The sequence below is a fragment of the Neomonachus schauinslandi genome, chromosome 5 (genome assembly GCF_002201575.2).
Source record: "Neomonachus schauinslandi chromosome 5, ASM220157v2, whole genome shotgun sequence".
Lineage (NCBI taxonomy): Eukaryota > Metazoa > Chordata > Mammalia > Carnivora > Phocidae > Neomonachus > Neomonachus schauinslandi.
In genome coordinates this window covers 73,100,802-73,126,666 of record NC_058407.1, presented here as the reverse complement: position 1 = coordinate 73,126,666, position 25,865 = coordinate 73,100,802, and the positions used below count along the sequence as shown (strand labels likewise).

Here is a 25,865-nt window from a genome sequence, read left to right as displayed (position 1 = left end):
TTTTTGGCATCTACCTCATTGCCTGGTACATAATGGGCACAATTGAAAGTTGGAAATAGATTCAAGTTAATATCAGTCATTCTGTGACCTTATCTTGCCAGTAATATTAACAAATTTGTCTCAGATTATATTCAGTCTAAAAGAATTGCACGAGTGCCATTCACATTAACTACCATTACCCTCTCCACCTCCTTAAAACAACTCTAAGAGTAATGCAAACAACTGTTCTTTTTCCATGGAAGTGCAAACACACTATCACACCAAAGGCATAGAAAAGAGAGGCAGGCAATATTGCCTTTTGCTGGAATTTCTGATGATCCTGAAGGCCACCCTGCCTTGGGGATAATGGATGATTCTTACTTTCTTGACTGTCATTAAACTAGTTTTGCACATAACGTATACAAATGACATGTATGTACTGAACTCTCGTCTCATCCCTTTCTCCATCACCAAGTGATCTGGAGTAAGTCAGCCAACTTCAGGGTCCTAATGTCTTCACTTAAAAATTGGAGGCAATGCCTACTTACTGTTTTGAAAATAAACTCAGAGAATTCTTTGATTCTTTCTGTGAAAGGTATTTAAGTGCCTGAAAAAGACTATATTTTTCCAATTATTAAGAATATGATTCTAGATATATATAATTTTAAGAAACCTTTAATCAAAATTATTTGTGAGGATGTAACAGGCTTATGAATGGATATACACTGTGTTGTGGTATTTTGGAGTTAACATACATACCCATGGCTTGTCCTGCTCTTGTGTAATTCCTCTCCTTTAGAGTACACCAGTGTGCCCTGTTTCAGGTGTGTGCTGAAGGATCTCTCAACCAAGGATTTGTAAACAGATTGTGTATTAAAGACAATTTCTCTAGGATGTTGAAAATACCTTGGCTCAAAAGTTGGCATGATCTTTCCCACGGAAACAACAGCCCCGGATATCACCGTCTCCTTCATTTGTAAGCAACATACTGATTACCCATATTCCTCTATCTTGTCTAATCTGGGCCACTCCTGGCAAGCATAGCAATGTATTTTAAAATAGCTAGAGATTCAGCAGTCACAGAAATGAGAGACACTTTTAACTGAAGTACAGTTATGGTGACCCTAATTCAACTCATTGGTTGCGAACATTCCTACTGCTTAAACCTGTATTTGTAGGAAAAGAGCAGCAGTGTTTTTCTAGAGGGGACTAACACCAAACCACTGACTCCATGACAGGTAAAATATGCCATAGGATTTGTGATTTCCAATGATCAACACAAAAAGTCATCTTTATGAGTCCAGATAACAGTATATCAGCTATCCCTGATTTTGCTAATTTTCTTTGCTTTTATTCTAGTCAAAGCCTTTGACTTTGACAAGCCTTTTCAGCATCTAAGAATGTTTTGTTTTTTATTTTTTATTATTATTTTTTTAAGATTTTACTTCTTTGACAGAGAGAAAGACAGCCAGAGAGGGAACACAAGCACGGGGAGTGGGAGAGGGAGAAGCAGGCTCCCCGTGGAGCAGGAAGCCCAATACGGGGCTCAATCCCAGGACCCTGGGATCATGACTTGAGCCAAAGTGAGACACTTGACTGAGCCACCCAGGCACCCCAGCCTCCACTGATTCTTAAAGGAAGTATTATCTAATTTAAAATTTTAACAGAATCAAGTCCTTCTTTTCCCATGTAACTTCCTCAAATCCTGAGGGAGAATCTAGTTCACCTTAAAACATCTAGAAATATGACCTTTAAGTATTCCTTTATTATGAGCTTGCCTGTATGTAAATTTGCAGAACTATAATTATTCTTAATTAATTGTCCTAGTAAACACAAATTATACACACATCTTTACAAAAGTACTTTTTTTCCTTTGTAAAGTGCTGGTTTATGTTTTTACTAGTAGAAATTATTATATATAAGATTTATATGAATGTATTCAACATAGAAGTGATCATTTATCTCTAGCTTTGTTGAAATTTTAAATAATTTCAAGAGATTTGCATTATTTTTCCTCCCTCCATAGATTACAATAATATTTTAAGATATAATCACTCTCAAATATTAACAATTCAACAGGAAAAATAGGGTAATTTTATCAGTCTTATCCACACCTGTTCCTTGATCCATTTCTAATACAGATAGAAATTTAAAAAGATATAAATAACACGTATGTGTAAAATAACTCCTATTGTCATTTTGGGTATAAATATATATAAAATATTATATAGTAACATATATCTACATAATCATACAGTTTAATATGTTTGTATTTTATCTATTATTATTTACTATTAATATTTCATTTATTAACTTAATTTCCACTTATTTATTACATCTGTACAAAGACATGGGACAAATACCACTTTCTAAGACAAAGACAATATATTTTTTTAAAAGATTTTATTTATTTGAGAGACAGAGAGCAAGCACGAGCGGGCGGGGGGGAGGGGGGAGGGGAGGGTTAGAGGGAGAGGAGACACACAGTCCAACACAGGGCTAGATCCCAGGACCCCAGGACCATGACCTGAGCCAAAGGCAGATGCTTAAACGACTGAGCCACCCAGGTGCCCCAAGACAAAGACAATATTTTTAATGTGCCTTACACTGATATAGAAAACAATATATACCATAATAAAGAAAATGTTATATATGATGATTTATCACATTTAAGCCCAAACTGTATGCCTACATAGCTACTCCAATTTTTTTTAATACAGGGTATAGACATATTTTTAAAGTATTTTTATAAATTTACATTATTTAAATTCCATGTGTATGTATTAGATAAAATGTCAATTTTAACTACACAGTCTTTTTTTTACATAATAACCTTTAATTCTTTCCATTTCCTCTAATAAGCTTAATGCACCAAAATATCATCAAGCAAAATTTTCTCATTCATATTAAAATTTGCCTAGTTAAAGAGGAAGCAAATTGTATATGGCCAAAAATAGCAATAGTTTCACAAATGCAATTTAATTCACTGAAAGGTAGGATGAAGTTTCTTTAGCTAGCCAGGATCATTGTATATTTTTCTAGGATCATATTAATTAAAAAGTTAATTGAGAGGGGCACCTGGGTGGCTCAGTCAGTTAAGCATCTGCCTTGGGCTCAGGTCATGATCCCAGGGTTCTGGGATAAAGCCCCACATCAGGCTCCCTGCTCAGTGGAGAGCCCGCTTCTCCCTCCCCTCTGCCACTCCCCCTCCTAGTGCTCTCTCACTCTCTCTCAAATAAATAAAATCTTAAAAAAAAAGTTAACTGAGATAATGTCTGAAGTTAAGATATCCTCCAATTTCATGAACTTTTAAATATTTATGTCATCCATGTCACATACTTTTTCCTCTATAATTTCAAAGTGATTGAATTCTAGTTTTTACCTTGAGTATTAATCTCTAGAAACGTAGATCTGTGTGATGCACTAACCTATTTCTGAAATTTAAACTATCAGCCAATGAGTGTTATTTTTTCAGACTAATCAGAATAATAATAATTAGCATTATTATAATAAGCAAAACAACAAAATAGCAGAAGCAGGATTAGCATAAAATAATGGCCAAAAGATCAGTTTTATATTTTTTTATTTTTAAAATTTTTTTCAAAAGATCTAATTCTAAAAAATGAGATATTAAATCTCTATTCTTGTACCTTTTTATTCTTTTGCTGTCATTGGTCTATAGCCATATAAATGTAATTCAAAGTAATTACTCCCTTTCCAACATATTAATAACAATCATTCAAGAATTTTAAAATATATATGCTTTAGGTATAAGAAGATAAATTCAATTCATAGTTCTAAGAAATTTTATTTTAGTAATGCATCAGATGCTTTTATAAATTGCTCATTTATGGGGCGCCTGAGTGGCTCAGTTGGTTAAGCGACTGCCTTCGGCTCAGGTCATGATCCTGGAGTCCCGGGATCGAGTCCCACATCGGGCTCCCTGCTCAGCAGGGGGTCTGCTTCTCCCTCTGCCCTCTTCCCTCTCGTGCTCTCTGTCTCTCATTCTCTCTCTCTCAAATAAATAAAATCTTTAAAAAAAAAAAATTGCTCATTTATATACATGGTATATTTCTGGGCTAGTCACTGAATATAGATTAGTACTTGTTTATATTTTACTTTTCACTCAAAGTTGCCTGAGTTCATATATAAATCTATCTGTTCATCTATCTAGATTTCATATTATATTGCTAGTTTTGTTTATTCTCTGTAAGCCTTGACTACCACTGTATGTTATTAAGAGATAATAGTATCACCTTGTCTTGCTTTTTCACAATGATGAAGACTAGAACAGGGATTCTATCACTTCTCTACCAAGTTCATTTTTTAATAAAAAGCACAAAGAAAAAATTCTGACAGGAGTTACACACACACCTCCACACACACACCACTGCCTGTCACTCTCTCACACACACATACACACACCACATCTGTCTCTCATACACACACACACACAACTGCCTCTTTCACACACACACACCACTCTGTCTCTCTCATACAGACACACACACACACACACACACACACTTATACAACACACAACTCCTAGCCCAAAGTAGCAAAAGTTGGCAAGTTGCACACTGCAGCGCACTGCTACCCAAGGTTAGGGTCTTTTCTTTCTTTCTTTTTTTTTTAGCTTTTTTTTTTTTTTTTTAAGATTTTATTTATTTGAGAGAGAGGGTGAGAGAGAGAAAGAGCACAAGAGGGGCGAGCGGGAGAGGGAGAAGCAGACTCCCTGCCGAGCAGGGAGCCTGATGCGGGACTCGATCCCGGGACTCCAGGATCATGACCTGAGCCGAAGGCAGTCGCTTAACCAACTGAGCCACCCAGGCGCCCTCTTTTTTTTTTTTTTTAAGATTTTTTTTATTTATTCATTCGAGACACAGAGATACAGAGAGAGAGAGAGAGAGAGAGCATGAGCAGGAGGAGAGGCAGAGGAAGGGGGAGAGGCAGGCTTTCAGCTGAGCAGGGAGCCTGATGCGGGGCTCGTCCCAGGACCCCGGGATCATTACCCGAGCCAAAGGCAGACGCCCAACCATCTGAGCCATCCAGGCTCCCCAGGTTAGGGTCTTTTCATTGGCAAACAATACCCTCTTTGTCTCTGGTATATCCTGTCTACTCTGTGTGTTGGGGCACCACTTCCCACAGTCATGCCAGAGTTGCCAACAGACATCATAAATGTTCTAGCTCTCCTGCCAACCTTGCTTGTAAAGCTGGCTACCAGTTTCCATGCTCTCTCTGGCCGGCAGTCCCCATCCTGTCCATGATCTTCCTGACAGACAGGGACTCCAAGAGGGCAACAAGGATCAACTGCTAAAGGTGAGTCCCCAATAGGAGGAGATTAAAGTACATTTGCTGTTGAGATTCTTTCAAATCTATGGTTAAACTGGAGAGCTTTCTTTGGTCAGTTTCAAGGTTTTAGATTTAGTAGACTTACAAGGAAAAAAAGTGTGTACCCAGTACAAAGTCATGTAAATTACTGCCACTGTCGTTTTTAATTAACATGTATAAACTATTTGGATCATTCAAATCCAAAAAGCAGTAATTCCAGCTCCCACCAAATTGCCTAGAATATTTATCTCCAATAAAACCAAGTAATTAAAAAAATTTACTTTATTTTGTGCTGTGTAGACCAGGCATTGTTAGCAAAAAAAAATGTACATGTTACAAATTTTAAAAAATAATCACCCCACTTCGGTGAAATTGCACCTTTAGAGCTGACAAAGTTTACTGTAATCCCTGACTTAGATCTCATTTGGTAGCTCAGAACTTTCAGATTTGAAAGAATTTCATCCCGGGCGCCTGGGTGGCTCAGTTGGTTAAGCGACTGCCTTCAGCTCAGGTCATGATCCTGGAGTCCCGGGATCGAGTCCCACGTCGGGCTCCCTGCTCAGCAGGGAGTCTGCCTCTCTCTCTGACCCTCCCCCCTCTCATGCTCTCTATCTCATTCTCTCTCTCAAATAAATAAATAAAATCTTTAAAAAAAAAAAAAGAAAGAATTTCATCCCTGGAGATTGTGTGCTTATTTTTATATTAACATAAAAGTAGTAACTTATACTTATTGCCATTCAAGAGTTATAAGATTTTCTTTGAATTCCTACATTATTACCCTTTTCATGTCTCAAAATGAAAATTATTTTCTTACACTATTTACTTCCCCAAAAAAGTTTGGTTGATTAACTTGAACTGTTCTGAACAGAACACAAGAAATTTGTTTTGGGTTCTTGGAAGAAAAATAGTATCTTATAAAATGGCCATAAATGCAGCCCTAATTTCCATATATGTTAAAATTAATTTTAGAGGTTAAAATATGTTTATAATACATACATTCCATTGGCTTGTTCATTTAGACTATTCTCTAATATATACAAATGTATTAGCATGTAATCTAAAGTACAGGTATAACTGACTTTGTCCACATATTAAATATCTTACTCTATACTTCTAAGAAAAATAACATTGAAGAACTATTTAGGTAACAATGTCCTTAGATGGGCAATGTGAATGTGTGAAGATTTAAATGTAAGATTATTTTTCTAGAAATCTAAATATACATTCCAATTGTGAATTCACTTTAAACATAAATGATAGGGAAAATGGCATGTCAGAAATTTCTTCTCGTTTGTATGTTTGTTTATCTATGTACAAAAATCACAAATTGAGGCAAAAAACATGTTTATTAGTTCTCAATTAGCAATAATCGCGCCTCGGATCTCTATTCTAGGGTTATAATCGTAGAATAGTGCTAGTAAACCCAACAAGTAAAGTAGCATAATCTATGAATATTCATGTACTTTCATATGTTTTCATGTATGTCAATCTGGTTATTTAGAAGATTTGGTTTCTGGGAAAGGTTGCCAATAATTCTGCAACACCCCTTAGCACAGTGCACACAATCGAAACGAACACATGCCATTTGTACTACAACTATATGTATATCATCAACCTGAAAATCCAAAACTGCAGATTTTGACATCCTTAGATACTTTATATAATAAATACTAATCACAGGAGGAATTGTGATACCAAAAATTTATCTAGTTCCTTTTAAGGACCTTATTTACTACATCATAAAATAGTTACTGAGTATTTCCTTTAACTGAACCTCACTGCCAAATAATTACATTTAGTCTGTTTAAATATACACATAGAACAGATTAGAAAAATGAAAAAGAATGGTTTATTCTCAGATATTCTTTGATGGTGTTAAATTCAGTGCAATGCCAAAAATGTAAATTTTATTTGAGGTTAGCTTAATATTAAAATGTTGCTGATTTTTAGTAACTTATAATGTAAACTATATTATCTGGTTTAAACTACAATGCAAAAATTATTCCAAGTATTATGAAATGTACACACAAAACAAAGTCATGTCTTCTATATCTAATAAAGTGGATAATCAAGGCAATTACTTAGATAATTGAAATATACAATTACTTGTCTATTTCAAATAAAACTAAATGGCTTTGTTTTCCCTTTTCAACTTGTAGGTACAGACACAAGTTAGAAATTATGAGTACCAAAGCCTGTACCCAACCAAGCTGGAACTGAGAATATCATAGCTGAACATTAGAGTGTAAATATCAACATTAGAGTAGAAATGATTGATGCAGAGCAGCAAATCAAACTTTTGGACATAAAATATCATCTGGGGAACTTAGTTCTTACCCATAGCTGTCAGTCATTTGGTCAAAATTTTTTAAAAAACATATGAACAACACCAAGCACTCAAATATATATGAATATTTACCAAACCTAAATTACTACTGGGAGTGACAATATTCTATTTGTCTTAATTTTTCTCCAGATCAGCAACTATGAAATTTTCCTTTCTAAACATGATTTGAATGCAACATGAATAAATGGCTACAATATATTTTTGTCTTGTTTTAATTCTCTCAGGTTATGTCTACAATAGTCATCATCAAATGCTAAAAGAACTTACATTTCAAAGAAAAGATCTGGGATTCTGAATATCATGTTCCATTTTTCCTACACTAAGAAGCAAAGGATGATGGTAGATAAAAGCAGTGTTCAGAAAGATAATTAGAGGAATAAGCAGTAGTTTGGCTTGAAAACCAATGACTACTTAATAGTGATGTAAAATGGACAAATCATTTCCACATTTTGAACCTTAACTTTTGTATCTGGAAAAAGAACAGTAATAATATTTCCTACTGGGAATTATTTTTGAGAATTGAGAAGGAATATGTAAAATTGCTTGGGATAGCAAATTAAATTTAAAACTCTTATAATGAATGATCTTGAAATTGAATTACCAAGCTATTTTATGAGAGTAACTTATATAACAAAAAGATTGTACACACCACCTTGTCTCTTTCTTACTCATTTTCACTCTCTCTTCTTGACTAGCCAATTTAAATGAAATATTAAAATTGTTACAAAGTAAAGGTATTTGGCAAATTCATGTCTGTAGTGAACTTCTCACTTGCTAAATTTTAATACACTGTTTTTTCCAGGACTTAGTTGTCACTAAGCTTAGTTTTATGTGTATTTGGAATGCTAATAGGTGATTAACAAACACTATACAGCTATACAACACATATAGGTTACACAAAATCTCGAATTGTCTGGTCTTTAGAATCACAGAGAAAATAATGGGTGATGATTGTCTATCAACCATCTTATTGCATAAATGATCAGCATCTTTATTATCAGAAAGTCTTCACCACTCACAACTAGAAGTTTCATTTAACTGGAAGACTTTTATGGCCAGCGCCGTAGAATTTTTCCCCAAAACTCTCCGTGAGTAATCACATACACTTCTATTGTGTCAAAGAGATCTTTTAATTAGAAGATTCTCCAATTTCTGCCTTTGATTTATACTCCAGCATCTCTCCAATTCCCTAGCCTCATATTTCTAATAGCCTGATACACATTCTTCATTGTGATATATAACTTTAAAAAGAGGAATTGGGGGGGTGAAAAAAAGAAAAGGAAATACAGTGAATGACAAAAGCCATCTTGGGGGAGATAAAGAGAAGCAGGGTAAAACTTAGCCAGATCTTGAAAACATCTGGATAGGCTTGGAAGATAGAGATGGGTTTTGTAGAAGAAAGCACAACAGACTTAGGTTGATGTGATCTGAAATGTTTTTGTTCCTCTGGCATGAGGTCATCATGAGTTCTAGTACTGTCTAATTGAGACCATCCACTAGGTTTATATTTGGGAGTCTCTCATCAAAACTAAGCAAAAGCTTCATCAAAATAAAAAGCTTCTACATAGCAAAGGAAACAATCACCAAAACTAAAAGGTAACTATGGAATGAGAGAAGATATTTGCAAATGACTTATCTGATAAAGGGTTAGTATCCAAAATATATAAGGAACTTATAAAACTCAACATCCAAAAAATGAATAATTCAATTAAAAAATGGGCAGAAGACATGAATAGATGTTTTTCCAAAGAAGACATATAGATGGCCAACAGACACATGAAAAGATGCTCAATATCACTCATCATCAGGGAAATACAAATCAAAACTACAATGAGGTATCACCTCACACTTCTCAGAATGGCTAAAATCAACAATGCAAGAAACAACAGGTGTTGATGAGGATGTGGAGAAAGGGGAACCCTTTCACACTGTTGGTAGGCATGCAAACTGGTACAGCCACTTTGGAAAACAGTATGGAATCTCCTCAAAAAGTTGAGAGTAGAAATACACCTTATGATCCAGCAATTGCACCAGTAGATATTTACCCAAAGAATACAAAAATATTAATTCAAAGGGATACATGCACCTGGATGTTTATAGCAGCATTATCTACAATAATGCACAAACCATGAAGACATTCTGGAGCAAGAAACTTAACTTCAATTCATTTATCAGCAAAATTAGGAAGATAATAAGTAATTAATGTCTATAGGATTCTTGTAAGGATCAAATGAGAAAGTGTGTGAAAAAGCACTTTGTAAACTGCAAAGCTCTATGCATATTCAAAAATGTAATTTATTGTTTTTCATGGCAAGGTTTTTTTTTTTTTTTTTTTTTTTTTACTGCCTTTGCTAACAACCTAATACAGGTTTCATTACTATCTCAATAACCTCCTTAACCTCCTAACTAGGTTTTGCACTTCTATGTCTCCCTGATTCCAATTCATCCTACAGATATTTTCCCATAGTGCATCATGCTAGAATGTCCTTGGTTCAGGAACAAAATCTCTTAATGACTCCGATGGAATTCACTACATAATCTCGACTCTCAGAGGCCTTCCATCATATGGTCTTGACCTGACTTCATATATCTCTATTTCCTATTAATTCCCTCTAATACATTATAACCTACTCACAACCGCAAGTCTTAAGACAAAATCCTTCACTTATTGGGTTCACAAAATCCCTTCTTTTAAAATTCCCACTCTCAGGTGAATCACCCATCATACTTTGTCATGAGCACATCTGGGTACTTCCACTCGAATATGAATTTACCTTTCTCTGAAATTTAACACATTACACCCTTCTCAAGAAACATGCTCTGCCTACTATTTTGCTCCTGGGACTGTAATATACACTCTGCAAGAGCATATCCTTCTTCAATCCATGAGCTGAGTGTCAATCATCTTTTAATTACCCAGCAATAACTAGTATAGCGATCTGCACTTAATGGATGCTCAAAAAACATTTGTTCAGTTTAATTATATTGATCTTCAGTTCCTAATCTCAGAAAAAAAAAAAAAAGGTTTTTTTGTTTTCCTGTTCTAGAGTGAGTTTCTAACAATTGTTCTTAAACCCAAATCTGCATTAGGATGACCTGGGGAGCTTTTATCAAACAATTCACATTTAGACTGTTTCCCAAGCCTACTGAAGCAGTATCTGGAGAGGTATTATAGTAAGAAAAGGACCCCTAGTGTTTCTCATGGACACACCCAGCTGAGACCACGGCTGCAAATGGTCCACAATGTTTCTGGCAATAAGTGAAAAAAATACATTTTATTCTTGATTACAGGAAAAGGTCAAGGTTTTCTATTTCATAGAATGGAGATGACACTTAAAATAATTATAGAGATGTCCAAAATATTTGTCAACATAAAGCAAAGGGAAAACCCTGGTGAACATGAATCAAAAATTCTTTGGGATACAATTGATAAAACTACCTTAAGTCACAAATATGCTAATCAAGGCAACATTTTATCCAGTATCTTAGTGGCCAAAAACAACTACCACAAATGGGGAAAAGAGGTAAGCCTTTGTGTTTTTCTCTTGGAAAACTCAACACATTTCTCATGCATGTTATAATATAAGTAAGCTGTATTTTTTTTCAGACTAAAATTACAAACTGTGAAATAGTCTGAAGGGTGGCATGAGAGGATAATAAAAGTGACAAAAACAAATAATGTTGTGTTGCTTCAGAGTTGAATGACTGAGTGTCTTGTCTACACAAGCGTCCATCTCTCAAAATGGTATTGAAAACTCTGCTTCCTTTCATTAGGAGACTGTTCTTTGGCTAAAAGCATCCTTATAAGAAATTATTCTTGAATGTTTTGAATATAATAGAAATAGAAATGTTTTAATTTTTGGAACAAAAACTAAGGACCCATGAAGATGTTAACAAGAACTTGAATCAAAACCATCAGCTGAAAAGCAGGTGGTATCTTAATTATTCGGGGGACTAAAGTGCAATTAAAAGTTTCCATTTTGTTATTGCTCAACGTTAAAATAGGATCTAGAATCCTACATATGGAAAATACAGATTGAATTTGCATATGATTTAGATATTCTTGTCTCTGAAGCTAATAAGACAAGAGTGTACTATAGATTAATTAAATGAACGAGAAAAAAATAAGATGTGGTTTCTATAAAAACCAATTGGAAACTTGGAATAAGTGGGTGATCTGTGAGCCAGTTTAACTTTGCCACCGCATTCACACAGCACCACATGATGCTTTCCTAGGTATATATTCAACTGGATTGAATTTCACCATGTATAACCAAAAGGTATACACAAATATGTTCATGAAGCACTAATCATAATAATAATAACTGAAAAAAAAAATGTCCCTCAGTAGTAGAATGAACAAATCACATGTAACATGAACAAATTTCACAAACTTAATGTTAAGGAAAGCCAAACACAAAAGAATACCTACTATGCAATTCCATTTATATAAAATTCAAAAACAGGCAACACTAAGCCATGTTAATAAAGGTTAGGAAAGTGGTTATTTGGCAGGAGGTGCAAAAATGAATGGAAGAGGGAAGAGGTAGGCTTCTGCAGTGCTGGTAAAGTGGTTTCTTGATGTGGATGCTGAATACACATGGTATATTCCATTTGTGAAAATTCACTGAGCTGTGTGCTCAGTGCACTTATGCACAAATGCACTGTGTATTTATGATTTGTGCACTTTTCTATATTACATTAGTATTGACTTAAAAAGCTTATTTTAAAAAAGGACCCTTTTTGCTCTATCTCTTACTACGTTTAGAAAGACTTCCAGATTCAGAGATTATTTCAGTCTTCTATTATCTTTTCTTTGTGTTTTATTCCTTCCATTTATGTGGAAATGTTTTGGTCGATGGTATGAGTTTTGATTAATTTTTCGGTAAATTCAAATCGTATACATACATTATTTCAAATCATATAAAAGGCTCAATTCATTATTTTCCAATTTATCATTCTTCCTCTTCTCATTCTAAGTTAAAACTTGGTTGGCCTTGAAAAAACAACCTTCTCTCCTAGCAGGTTTCTACCTGAGTTACTGCAGAATACTGGGTTCTGAGAGTTATAGATTTTAATACTAAATCATGTCTACAGACCAAATTAAAAAGTAACATTTTCAGGTAATTTGAGTTCTTTTTCTAGGCTACAGGGGAGCAACTTTTGCCACCCCAAAACGCATCTCTTAAGCATGTGGATTATTTTAGGCTGATTATTTTTAAGAAACAGAAGGCTCAGGAAAAACCTTTGACCTCCCACCTAATTGACTAAGAGAATTTAGGTAGAGGACCTGCTCCAGGGAGGGAGCTGTCACTATAGATTGCAATATTATAATATGAATTAGGTATGGTAAACAGGGAGGAACTTAGCAAAGTCTGTTTGTTAAAATTCCTCCTGTGTCTCAATTACTTCCATAGGGCCAGCAAACACACATAATATCACTTTTAGCCTCATAAAAAACATTTATACCCTTTTCATAAATATCCATATTTATTTCACCTTTTAACCTTGTGGAAACTGTAAATATAGAATTAACTTTGGGAAGTCATGAATTCATACCAGTGACAATGATGGCATGATTTCATTATTTATTCCTTAGAGATGCTGGAGTTGGCAATTGACTGGATGTGGTAGCTGAGAGCAAGGGAAGGGTCAATAGTAATTATGATCTTTCAAGTCTGCAAACCTGGGATTATGGTAATGCCTGGAGATAATACTCCAGGGGTGTAAATCCAGTAGAGTTAAAGTCATTGTAAAAATACAAAAACATTTGTCTACTCACCCATTGTTCAGAGTGAGTCTACTCTAAACCTATTGTCTACTCTTCACTGTTCAGTCTCTTGTGTGCCTTCCTACTACCCCAGTTTCCAAGGACCTTCCCCAAGGCTCTCCAGGCCACCCTGTAATCCAACAATGAAAAGAAAAGGATTTCCAGGGCCCTAATTCTATTATACAGCTCTCATCTATTTTGATGGTTGATAAACATTTTGAATATCACCCCTGGGAATCTCATGACAGAATAAAACCTATGAGAGGAAAGGCAGATTTAGTGATGAAATTGATGATTAATTCAAACTGGACATAATTAAATAGGCCCAGTCTCTTCTTTGTAAAATAAAGAGTTAATGCTAAGAGTCCTAAAGACTCTTATATTACCTTATAATATTACCTTATATAAAAACTATATTACCTTATACAAAAACTGGAAATTAATTTACATTCCAAATTTATTTACATTCTAATGGAGGCAAATGAAATAAATAGTAAGGTGATCATAAATCAAAATTTACACTGTAAAGTGTATTTGTTTATTTGAATTTGATAATTCCGCTGTTTAGTCAGTGAAAATCATCAGTATTTGAACATGGAATAAAGCAGAAAAATTAATCTGTATGATAAGAAGATCATAGATATGTGTATATAAAATCTAAGATGTCTGCAAATGGTAAAAAAAAAAAGAGAGAAAGAGAGAGAAAATGACAGCTGAATTAATTACTCACTGCCTGAAGTTTCACTAGAGAAATATAATCACTAATATTATTCAAACAATTTCATAATTTCAAGTAGGGAAATGAGAAGATAAATAACAAGCATTGATGGAGGACCATGTGTTCATCAGAAAGACAACAGAGTTATTTCAAATTCTCTCTTCCATAATATTGAAGTAACACAGTAAGAAGCTAATACATTAAAGTACACTAATAATATAATACTATAATTTACATTGTGAGAAATAATAAGACAAACAAAGCCCTTGGCCTCAGAGAGCTTACAGTTTAATATGAAAGATAAGGCAGAAACAAAATTTCAGCATAAGTCATAATATGCTAGATACGCTAACAAACATTCCTAAATGGTAAACACAACACACAAAAGAGAGGGATTAAATGAATTTAGATACATAGGGAAAGCTTTCAGACAATTGATAGCATTTAAATTGGGCCTGGACAGAAAACCAACAGGCAACAATTAACACAGAAGTGGAAGGATATATAAAATGCATTAAAGATAACTAAAATATCGCTGTATAAAGATTAGAGATGTGTATTTTCACTAGCCTGGCAAACTGTTTAGCACATAAGAAATGTTCAATAACAATTTCTTCCATAATTAATTAATAAAGTTTCTATTAGAACATAAATAGAGACATACAAAAATAAAAATTTGATTATCACTTTAGGTATCAATATATAGAAATAAAATCATGAGGGTTAAGAGTTGTAGATTGAAGGGAAGAGGAGACAAAAACTCCACAAACTATGTATGAGAAAAATCATTACATAAATTTGTAGGATGTGGGGGGAGGGAAAGTAGTATGTCAGTAAATAACACGTGGATTATGAAATACTGTCTATCAACATGTTTTAAAAATCTCAAAGAAGTGGTAGGTAGTGGAACAAGAAAACAGGCTGAATCTTGTCTATTGAATACACATTTAGAACATTCAGGGTTAACTGCAAACAGAGGGTAATTGTTAGGGAAAGATTAATTAGAGTAAGTAAGGAAATTTAAAATAAATGAGACAAATATAAAAGGTCTTGCACATGCTCCTCCTAAATGAGTTGTAAATGTCTTAGACAACTTATAAGTAAGTTCTTAAGTGAAGCTCTGGACCAAGAATCACTGTTCTTTCACACCATGATAATGCATAATTGCAGAAATAAAACATCAAGTGTGTTTATCAAATATCTTCAAAGGTAACATACAAGAAAATGAAAGCATTTATCTGGCATTTCACAGATAAATGCAGTTTGCACTTTCTTGTAATAAGTATCACTCATTATTTAAAATGACTACATTCAATACAATACAGAGTGCTAATGAGGAAACTTTTACTCTCCTTTCTCAGCAGACTTCAAGAGCCAAATTTTATGACTGGCAGTTCACTAGTTCAGCCTTTTGATCAAATCATGTTCTGGGAGACAGAGATCTCTACTCGGTGGCCCATTTACAATCAGTCCCACATTAGAGCCACATGGTTTTAATGCAGAGCTATTCTGTTAATGCTCCCTGAATTTTAAATTAAGCTACAAAGTCAGCTGAAGCTACTCCAAGCAATTGAAGCTTTTCAAAGATACCACCACTGATTGCTTTGTAACCCAGACAAGTCAGTTTCTCAGCACTTCAGCTTTTCAATTGTTAAAATGAGGTTTAAATAGTCTTTCTTCACATCCCTTGAAGAAATGGTGGGAATTATGGAGATGATTTTAGTAAAGTGGTTTAACTTGTTGAAAACTGGTACATTTACACTGATTATTCATGCCAAGGTCAAGCAATGTCTCTGTACTCTCAGACCACTGCCAGTGTGTTTAAATAAAAAAGGACAAACAACTGTATTTCTTCTGTTCCAAACTAGCTCAGGATACCCATTTTAATGTCAACTGGTCACCTACTCAACAGCATTGCCACATTTGTGTACGCTTCACAGAGGCACAAGATGTTTGTTACAGAATTAATTTCAAGTTGATGAATTGAGTTAAACATACCCTTAGATTTCTGACCCAAGATCACACCACTTCCTGAAGTTCCTTATCTGTGAATATAATTATCACCTCAATTATCTGAAGTACCCTAGCTAGTAAAACAAAATGTGATTGTAAGCAAGTAACCTGTCAAGCAGTGTTCACTTAAATTTCTGACTGAAATCTTCTCCCTAAACTGAAAGATCAGATTACCTTATCAGTTTCCTATGGTCAAATTTACACATAAAATAATACAGATATCTGACCAGTTTTTCCCCACTTTATAAGGGGACACCTCTAAACTTCTATGAAATACAAATAAAACTGATCTAAAAGTAAAACAAATAACTGATAGAAAGTTACTTATGATATATATTGTACAGATTTAATTAAACTCTACATGGTGCTACCCAGTAAGGCAGTTGCCAACCCGATATTGCAATAGGACACTTGAAATATAGCCCGCCTGAATGCAGTATGCTGCAAGCATAAAGTACATACCAGGTTTCAAAGACTTAGTATAAAAATGTAAAATATCTCATTAATAATTTTATAATGGGGCTCCTGGGTGGCTCAGTTAAGTGTCTGCCTTCGGCTCAGGTCATGATCCCAGGGTCCTGGGATCGAGTCCCACGTTGGGCTCCCTGCTCTGCAGGGAGCCTGCTTCTCCCTCTCTTCCCTGTTCTTGCTCTCTCTCTCAAATAAATAAATAAAATATTTTTTTAAAAATTTATATTAATTCTATATATAATAACATTTTGCATATATAGAATTAAATAAAATATATTATTACATCAATTTCACTGGTTTATTTTTAGTTTTTAATGTTGCTACTAGAAAATTTTAAATTACATATGTGATTTGCATTATATTTATACTGGACAATGCTGGTATAGCTGTCAAAAAAAAAGGTGGGGGGAATCCACTGAGTAATCTTCTCTAAATAGTGGAAACAAAAGTTCTCAATCTAGGCAGAGAATTTAAAAACTGATACATGTACAAGATTTATGACAAATACTAAAGATGATAAGAAGACAAAGAATAGGAAACAGCTTCTGATCATTACATTTTATCATGAAATATAATGAGTGTCAAATCATGTTCACTCTGATTTAAGGAAAGAACATCTACATTGGGAAATCATGTCAGATAAACAAAAATGCATGTAAAAAGTATAATGACCATATGTTATTATAAGCACATGTAACCACAAACTGGAATATCAACTTGTCTAACAATCCACATAGTAACTAATATTATTGCATTATAAAATTAAAAAACGTGGATTTTATGGCATTTACATATCATTGTTATTAGAGACCAACGTGCCTTTCAAATTTCATAAATTATATTACTTAGTGAAAGGGTTATCAAAAATTATTTAATCATGATTTTAATTTTGCTTTTTACATGTCATTCTCAAACATAATTTTGCTAACATTGAAAAGCCTAATCAGCACACACGGATTATACAGAATTATGCACTGAAATTTCTCACATTAAAATATGGACCGGGGCGCCTGGGTGGCTCAGTTGGTTAAGCAACTGCCTTCGGCTCAGGTCATGATCCTGGAGTCCCGGGATCGAGTCCCGCATTGGGCTCCCTGCTCGGCGGGGAGTCTGCTTCTCCCTCTGACCCTCCCCCCTCTCATGTGCTCTCTCTCTCTCAGTCTCTCTCTCTCAAATAAATAAATAAAATCTTTAAAAAAAAATAAAATAAAATAAAAATAAAATATGGACCTATATTCTAGATTAAAGAAAGAGCATTTTATCCCAACATTAAAAAATTATTAAACCAGTCCTAAAATTACAATGCATTCCCTCAATTATTCTGCTAATCATATAATTTGTTTCCGAGGAATATTTAAAGTTCCCCCTAACAATCCTTCCCCTCCCACCTTCATTCCCTTTTGCTGTCAGACAGTCTTAAATTCCTCAGATGGCTTTTGAACATGCTGTTAATGATGGTATATTGAAGTGAAACTTAAAAATAAATAACATAGGATGCACAATCACCCATCTTCCCCCTAAATAGGTGAAGATCTAATGACAAGAGTTTATAAAATCTCAGCATCTAAATATTTTCTTTCCAGCTAAATTCATGTCTCAAAGGCAAAACATTGTATATTGAAAAAAAAAAAAAATCCCAATCTAATGACCCAAACCCTTCACTTCTTTTAACTACATTTCATAATTCCCCCTATCTTTCTATTTCTACTCTCTCTCTTGCTCTTGTTCTCAGTCTAGCTCTTATTCTCATAATCTAAGACAGCTCTTTTCTACAATTCATTGGCCCTTTCAATAGCTATCAGGATTCTTTCAAAATCTGTAATACTCATTTCTCTCTACCTAACTTCCTGTTACATTAAGACTTGCTACCTAGGAATGCTTCCTCCACCTCTCTGGGTAATAGAAAATGTTAGGTAGTGACATACTTGTGTTAAAAGGTTTCTTAAGGGGCGCCTGGGTGGCTCAGTTGGTTAAGCGACTGCCTTCGGCTCAGGTCATGATCCTGGAGTCCCTGGATCGAGTCCCGCATCGGGCTCCCTGCTCGGCAGGGAGTCTGCTTCTCCCTCTGACCCTCCTCCCTCTCATGCTCTCTGTATCTCCTTCTCTCTGTCTCAAATAAATAAATAAAATCTTTAAAAAAAAAAAAAAAAAAGGTTTCTTAAGTAGTCCTTCCACTCTTCTTAATTACCACATTATCAACTACCAAAGAATCAGAGTAAGACCACTGCCCAGGTTGAAGGCTTTTATTTAATTGCCACAATTTACAATTATAATGTTATGGAAATATAGCATATTAGTCATGACTGAATTGTTGGAAGCATACTGCTAGGGTTCACGTTCTGGCTCCACCATTTGTCAGTTGTGTGACCTTAGGTACCTTACTTCTTTGCCTTGATTTCTCTATGTGTAACATGGTATTAATATCGTACCTATTTCTTATTGTGAAAATTACAAAAGGAACAACATGAAAAATGCTTGGAGAAAGACTGACACATTAAAAACATTCAATAAATCACATCCTGGATAGGAATGTTCAAAACTCCAATATCAAAAAAGAAAAAATAATAATTAAATTCCAAGATAATTCTGATCTCCAAAACTATGCAAGATTTTTGTGACTTGGAAGTACACTGGTGACAGAAGAGTCATAAAATCTCACTTTTCAAAGCAGGACAATAAAATATCTACAATGTTTGCAAATTTAGGATTAAAGGTCATGGATGCAAATGAAATCTGACTTTACATCCTTCATTTCATAGTGTTCAGATCAAAACCATTTCCCCAATTTCCCAAAATTACTAGGGAAAGGCTACCACTTTTGCCCACTCTCAATTAAAATTTAAAACAGGGTATATGATATAGGGCATAAAGTCCTACTTTACTCAGATTGGCATTATTTCTTTTTCTATTTATTCTGAGATGCAAAACTCATTTTCTCAGTGAATAAAGTTTAATGGAGCATAATTACTATGGGAATGCTTTCTCCTATGAGAAAACATGTTTTTTACTTAGATTTCTCAAGAATGTAGAATTCCTGTAAAGGAAACCTATATAAATAATTAAATAAAGAATCTGACAGAAACATAAAGATCTGTGGTATTAAATGGATTGTCTTTAACAGTAACTTCAAATGGTGTTAGGAAACTTTAGCACAGTCATGCTTGGGATATCACATGAAGACAGAAATCAATTATTTGGTGAGAGCTGAAGTGTGGGATAGTATTTTCACCTCTTTCTCCATCCTCCCTTATCACTCCATGAAAAGGTGAAAATCCTAATGGGGCCAAATTCTAGGGCACAAATTAGACCATGTGTGCAAATGAATGCAGGTCAAATGTCCTCTCCATGCTTGTGTGTGGCTCTCCAATTAGCCATTTTCCTATCTATGTAGCAGAAGGGATGTCCCCTGGACAGCCCAGGCGTCTCAACTGAACTTGTTCCTATATTACCAGGAGTACTCAGGTATCCAGATACCCTCAACCCTTCGGGCTAGGCTGCTGGCTTATATAAAATGCAGTGAGAAAGGCCTTGCTTAGATCGACTTTCAACCTTACACTTCAACTCCATTTTTCAGAGAACTTTGGGTTGGAGTGTAGGGCATTAGCCAAGCAAAATTAAGTGTCCTTTGCTCTTCCACTTGTCATTCTCCCCTGACATCTGTATATTCTGTCCCTTCAGGAATGACCTACTGAGGCAGCTCTATTGGGTAAGGTGAGATGTGAGCATTTCTGCATTCCGTGCTTAACAGCATTTAAAAACACCTCAAAACAGTGGAAATGGTGGAAAAATAAAGAAGAAAGAGAAAAAGTAGTGAGTCCCCTCTCTTTTAGGATTTAACATCTACTGTGACATGCAGAGGGAAACCATGATTTTGGAGCTCTAAACATCTGTTTGTATTGGCAATCACCAGACATAATTCTAGAGTTTTGTTTTGCTTTTTGTTTGTGAGGTATGTGTCTTTTTTGGGGGGGAGAAGGGTACTCAGGTACCCATTCAGGTTCCCATGAATGACATGGATAGAAAGGTTATAGGAATCTTCAGAGAGATTATGAGACCCAGACATTTGAGAATCAGTACTATGAAGGTATACTACAAGACAACTGTAAGGTGTACAATGAAAAATCATCAAGTCCTAGTTGAAAATCTTTACTACATTACTAGAAATGAGGAAGACCTCTATTTTATTCTCCAGGTTGAAAAATTACACAAATTCTTAAAATTTCATGTAAGTGCCTCAGTAACATTTGGGAAAATAAGACCAAATCTGCAATCTGAAGATTAAAATTTAAAAATGTGTTCATTTCAGTATACTTCTTAAAGCGTATTAAGTTTCAAGAGCAAGAATAAAAGACATTGTCTTACCTCCCATCTCGATCCCAGTCATACACCTCTACTTTGATTGTTCTGTCCATGGGGAAAACATACACATAAAGTTGCTTAGTAAGATGAAAAAACATCACTGAGAATTAAAAAATAAGTTATAGATTTTCTTAAGATGAAATGTATGCTTGTAGGCTTTTAAAAAATAGTCTGAAGCTGATTTTGCTAATTTTATTACTATATTTTGATTTATATCTTAAAATAGGTTTTTCAAATCTTATTCTTTAAGGGGAGTAAGGGAAAGTATATGTGGGAAGCATGTGTAATTTGACATAGCTCCTCAATGAGAAGATATGCAGCTACTTCTCTAGAAAACCACTATGTTAGAGCAGGATTTCTCAATCTCAGCATGGACCACAATCACCCAGAGGGCTTCTCAAAACTTGAATTGTTAGACTTCATGCCCAGAGTTCCTGGTTCAGTGGGTTTCAGTTGGGGCCTGAGAACTTGAATTTCTACAAAGTTAACCAGGTGATGTTAATCACAAACCACGTTACAGGAACCACTTTCTTAAAGAATGAGTTTAGTTGAATAAAGTTATGATCTTTTCAAATGAATAAAATGACAGTCAACTTAAGTTTTAAAGTAAATTTAATGGCATGCTGCTAATCAATAGTTCCTTCTATGATATTAGTTAATAGAATAAATTTGCATTTTTCTAATATTCAAGTAACAATATAAAATAAAGAGATTGGATTTTTACTTTCTATTTATTTGCTTTTCTTTTGGGGTAAGGGTTTTTATATTATAACTTTATAATCAACTCTCATATGAAAAAAGAAAAAAAAAACTTTGATATTAAGAAATCTTTAGGTATATTGTGGGAGTATCTTCATGGCCACCTTACCCACCTATTTGTAAAACACCAGAATCTCCCTGTTCTACATCTACAGCACTTCTAGAATTCAACAACCATGAGAACAGTGATGCCAAATAACATTTTCAAGAGTTCATCAAAGTTGATAATATACCTAGTCATAGCCTTGTATCTTGTATATTTACTTATTCCACTCTAGAAAGATAATACCAAATGAAAGCATTGAGGCCATGAAAATTCTAGAGTAATTTTTGAATAATATGTTAAAACAAACTAATATTTAATACATTTTTAGCACTTTGCATATTTTTGGTCTTGGAAACTCAAGTCAGTTTAACCGAACTTTAGTCAAATTATCCCTCTTCCCCAAATCATCATGGATTTTAAAAAAAGGTTATTTAAAAAATTCTGAATAAATCATCTATGCTTGGTAAATACACATTTACATAGGTAAAGAAGCCACCTTAATTTTTAAAAATTTGGCTTAGATTATTAGATAAAAAGTATATAGTAAATATTCAAAACTCTCAGAAAAGTTGTCATTTATTTTACCTGTCATAATCACCATTACATAATGCTCTGACTGAGATCTTGAATGCTTGCCATACAGGATTTAGAGTGTTTTTGACAACTTCTGTTTTATGACAAATTGTAAAACTGTAAAAACAAAAGAAGAGGTTTTCAGTTATTTTCATAATTTGATTATGATATATTGCTTTAGTAGGCATTCTTCTCTTTCTTTTTTGTATAGAACAAATGTTGTCAATCTCCCTGTGGCTGGTATATGACTTAGTAAAAAGAGACTTGTGGTTTTAGAACTTTAAAGATAAGCTCACTGCAATATAAAGCAATGAGATTTCACAATAAGTTTATGAAAAATAATCTTTTGTAGATTCAATAAATTGTAAAGTTGCTTTGTAAATAATCCCTATAAAAATTGTGAGGACATATTGAAACAGTGAAAAATATCTATGGCTAAGAATATGAAGGTCATCAGTATCCCCCAAAATATTAGCTTGTTGTAGTGCTGGGGACAAAAACCTGGTTGGGATGGATTTAAGACAGAGAAGAGAAACAGAGACAGTGTGTAGAGAATATATTTGAGGAGTTTAGCTGTATAGAGAAATTGGGGGTAGTTTCAGGGAATAGATTAGTCTACAGAAAGGTTTGTGGCTTTTGTTACTTTTCAATTTTTCTCTCTGGAAAGGAAAAAATAACAGCAAGGTTGTATGCTAAATGAAAGATCCAACAGATAGGAAACAATTTATGATGCATAAGGGAGGGGAGAAAGGCTGGAGGAATGTCCTTCCATAGATGAAAGTGGATGGGATCCAGGGCATCAATGGAGGAGTTGGCCTTGGGACCACAGAGAGTCATTCTGCAGGAACTTTCAGGAAGGCAGAGTGCACAGGAGATGCTGTGATGAGATCATGAGAAAGTTCTCCAATTGCTTCGATTTTCTTATAAAATAGGAAGCGTGATCATCAGTAAAGAAGGAAGTGGGCAGAAGTGCTGAAGTGTCTGGGAGAGAGGGAAAGTTGGTGGATTAAGCAAAAAAGTAGGATTCCTGGAGGGGCCCAAGGGCCTCACTTAAGATGAACATCATGAATTTATAGTGAGACACTCAGCTTATGGTTCTTTCTTTATCTAAACCGTTGGCTCTACAGATCTAATACACAATAAGAGGTAAAACCCATGTAGTGTTAAAGTTGGTTTCCTGATTCCAATTCCAGTATTGTTTCCACCAAACCATTCAATCTCCATACACGGATCAGGTCCTGGAAATGTTCTTGCCTAATGTAAACACATGCAGCAGTTCATGAGCTATAAAATGACCTTGGTCAGAATGAAACCCAAACTCAGTCCTCACTAAGACCCTAGTAATGAAGTGTTCCAAACACTGGGCCACCTGTAACAGTCAGGAACATGAGAAGATGACATGAGCACCATAGTGAACATGCTGCACCTAACCCCCGCGAGAAAATACTCTCATTTTGAAAAGCCTCTGAGTCCATTTTCCTCCTCTCAGGCAAGAAGAGTCTACTTCTATTAAGAGATCAAATAGAAACATAAAAGGATGAAGTATTCATTACAAGATGATGTCATTAGTACCGTCCCCCTCCTTGGTCATATCCTCACCCAGTTAAACAAACTCCTGCTACTAAACTGACAGAGCTTAAGAGAATGTATTGTGGTCAAAGGTTCTCAGAGTTGACTTGCCCAAAGCAATGTAGGGGCAAAAGCCATGAAAAGAAAAACTGAGGATAGACCAAGCAGACTCAAAAAGGGTCATTGAGGTATCTAAAACAGAAGAAAAACAAAGGAGATAAGGGAGGAGAGGCAGGGAACAAACAGAAGGAATCAAATGAGAAAAGACAGTACACAAAAATGGTTAAGAAAAATTCATGGGGACAAAATTACATATGTAGTTGACCCTTGGATAATGCAGGGGTTAGGGGCATGGAGCTACCACACAGTAAAAAAATCTGCACATAACTTCTGACTCCCCCCCCAAACTGAACTACTAATAGCCTACTGTGACTGGAAGCCTTACTAATAATATAAACAGTTGACTAACACATATTTTGTTTGTTATATGTATTATACACTGTATTCTCGCAATAAAGTAAGCTAGAGGAAAGAAAATGTTATTTTAAAAAATCTTAAAGAGAAAATACATTTACAGTACTGCATCAAAAAAAAAAAAAATCCACATGTAAGTGGACCTGTGGAGTTTAAACCCATTTTGTACAAGGGTCAACTGTACTGTTTTTGTTTTAGAAACAGGCTTCTGCCTCTCTTCATAATACAATACATTCTTAAAGATCTACAAAGGGGCTTTCTCTTCTTCTCTTGAATCACATTCTTATATATATTAAGCCTTTGGTATGGTGGCAGATACAGATAGATAGCTAGATAGATGGTATCTAGATCCATGGATCCATAGGTAGTTACATAGATAGATAATGGAGCAACCAACAGACCATCTTCAAACGAACATGTTCAACAAACATTCTATTGACTTTTTGGCTTTTTTGTTTATGGTTAAATCAAAACTTCTATTATATTTCTAGTATCACCAGCCATAATAATTAAATACGTTGACACTTTCTTAAGTGGTTCACCTTAGTGAGCTATTTATTTATTGTTGTATAAATATAACTGCATATATATTATAAATAGTATTATAAGAAAAATATTTTTATTAAACAGCCTTATTAAAATACTTTAAATGAAGCCTTATTAAAATGCTTTAAATGAAGTCATTTGCCAAAAAAAAAAACCCAGCTATTCCAAGGGAAAATTATTACCTAATTATGAATACGATTTAAGTTACTAAATAAATGTGACAGCAAGAAAATAAGAATTTATAATCATACATTGTTAAGGATTTTTATTAATGCTTCTAGTAAAAACTAAGTTTTACACTATCTTATAAAATGAGCCTCAAACACATGAGGCAACAGGCAATTTTTGAAATAGCTTCATATTCAATAAATGTTAAAAATAAAGCTAAAATCTTTGCAGTTAAAAAAAGAGATTTACACATAAAAAGTAAGGAGTAAAAACACATTTACTCATTCAAAGCTCATCAAAACAAAACATAAATATATATAAATACACTAATACATATGCTTTAAAATATATATTTGGTTATAGATGGTGACCTAGTTTTCTGTGTGGAAATGTAAGTGGAAAGTTTTCTGAAATGAGATCCACCAAATTTTAGCAACAGTTGTTTTTAAATGCGATTTTTTGATTAATTGTACTCTTTTCTTAATATTTACATTTCATTTAATGAATAAATTACTACCATTTTTACAAGCATAATTAAGTTTCCATAATATAACCCTCATCAGTAGTATTAAATATATGAGAGACTGAAATTCTATAATTGTACAACAAATCTTTACAACGAAAACTAGTAAGAATAAAAATAGAAAATTCAGAAAACAAGTAGTTCAGACAGAACAACACTTTTGACAAAGAAATCCTGAACCATTCTTTAGTTTTTCTCTACCCTTGAAACGACCTGCAA

At 34.3% G+C, this 25,865-nt stretch overlaps 1 protein-coding gene across 1 annotated transcript in view; it reads right to left on the bottom strand.

Moving 5' to 3' along the window:
- Positions 1-25,865, bottom strand: part of CPNE8 (copine 8) — a 227,887-nt gene that overhangs the window by 73,421 nt on the left and 128,601 nt on the right. Inside the window, exons 9-10 of the mRNA XM_021690383.1 lie at positions 22,379-22,483; positions 20,992-21,033 (exon numbers count right to left, since the gene is read on the bottom strand). Of these exons, the coding sequence (XP_021546058.1) occupies positions 20,992-21,033; positions 22,379-22,483 (147 nt within the window). The remainder of the gene's footprint in view (positions 1-20,991; positions 21,034-22,378; positions 22,484-25,865) is intronic.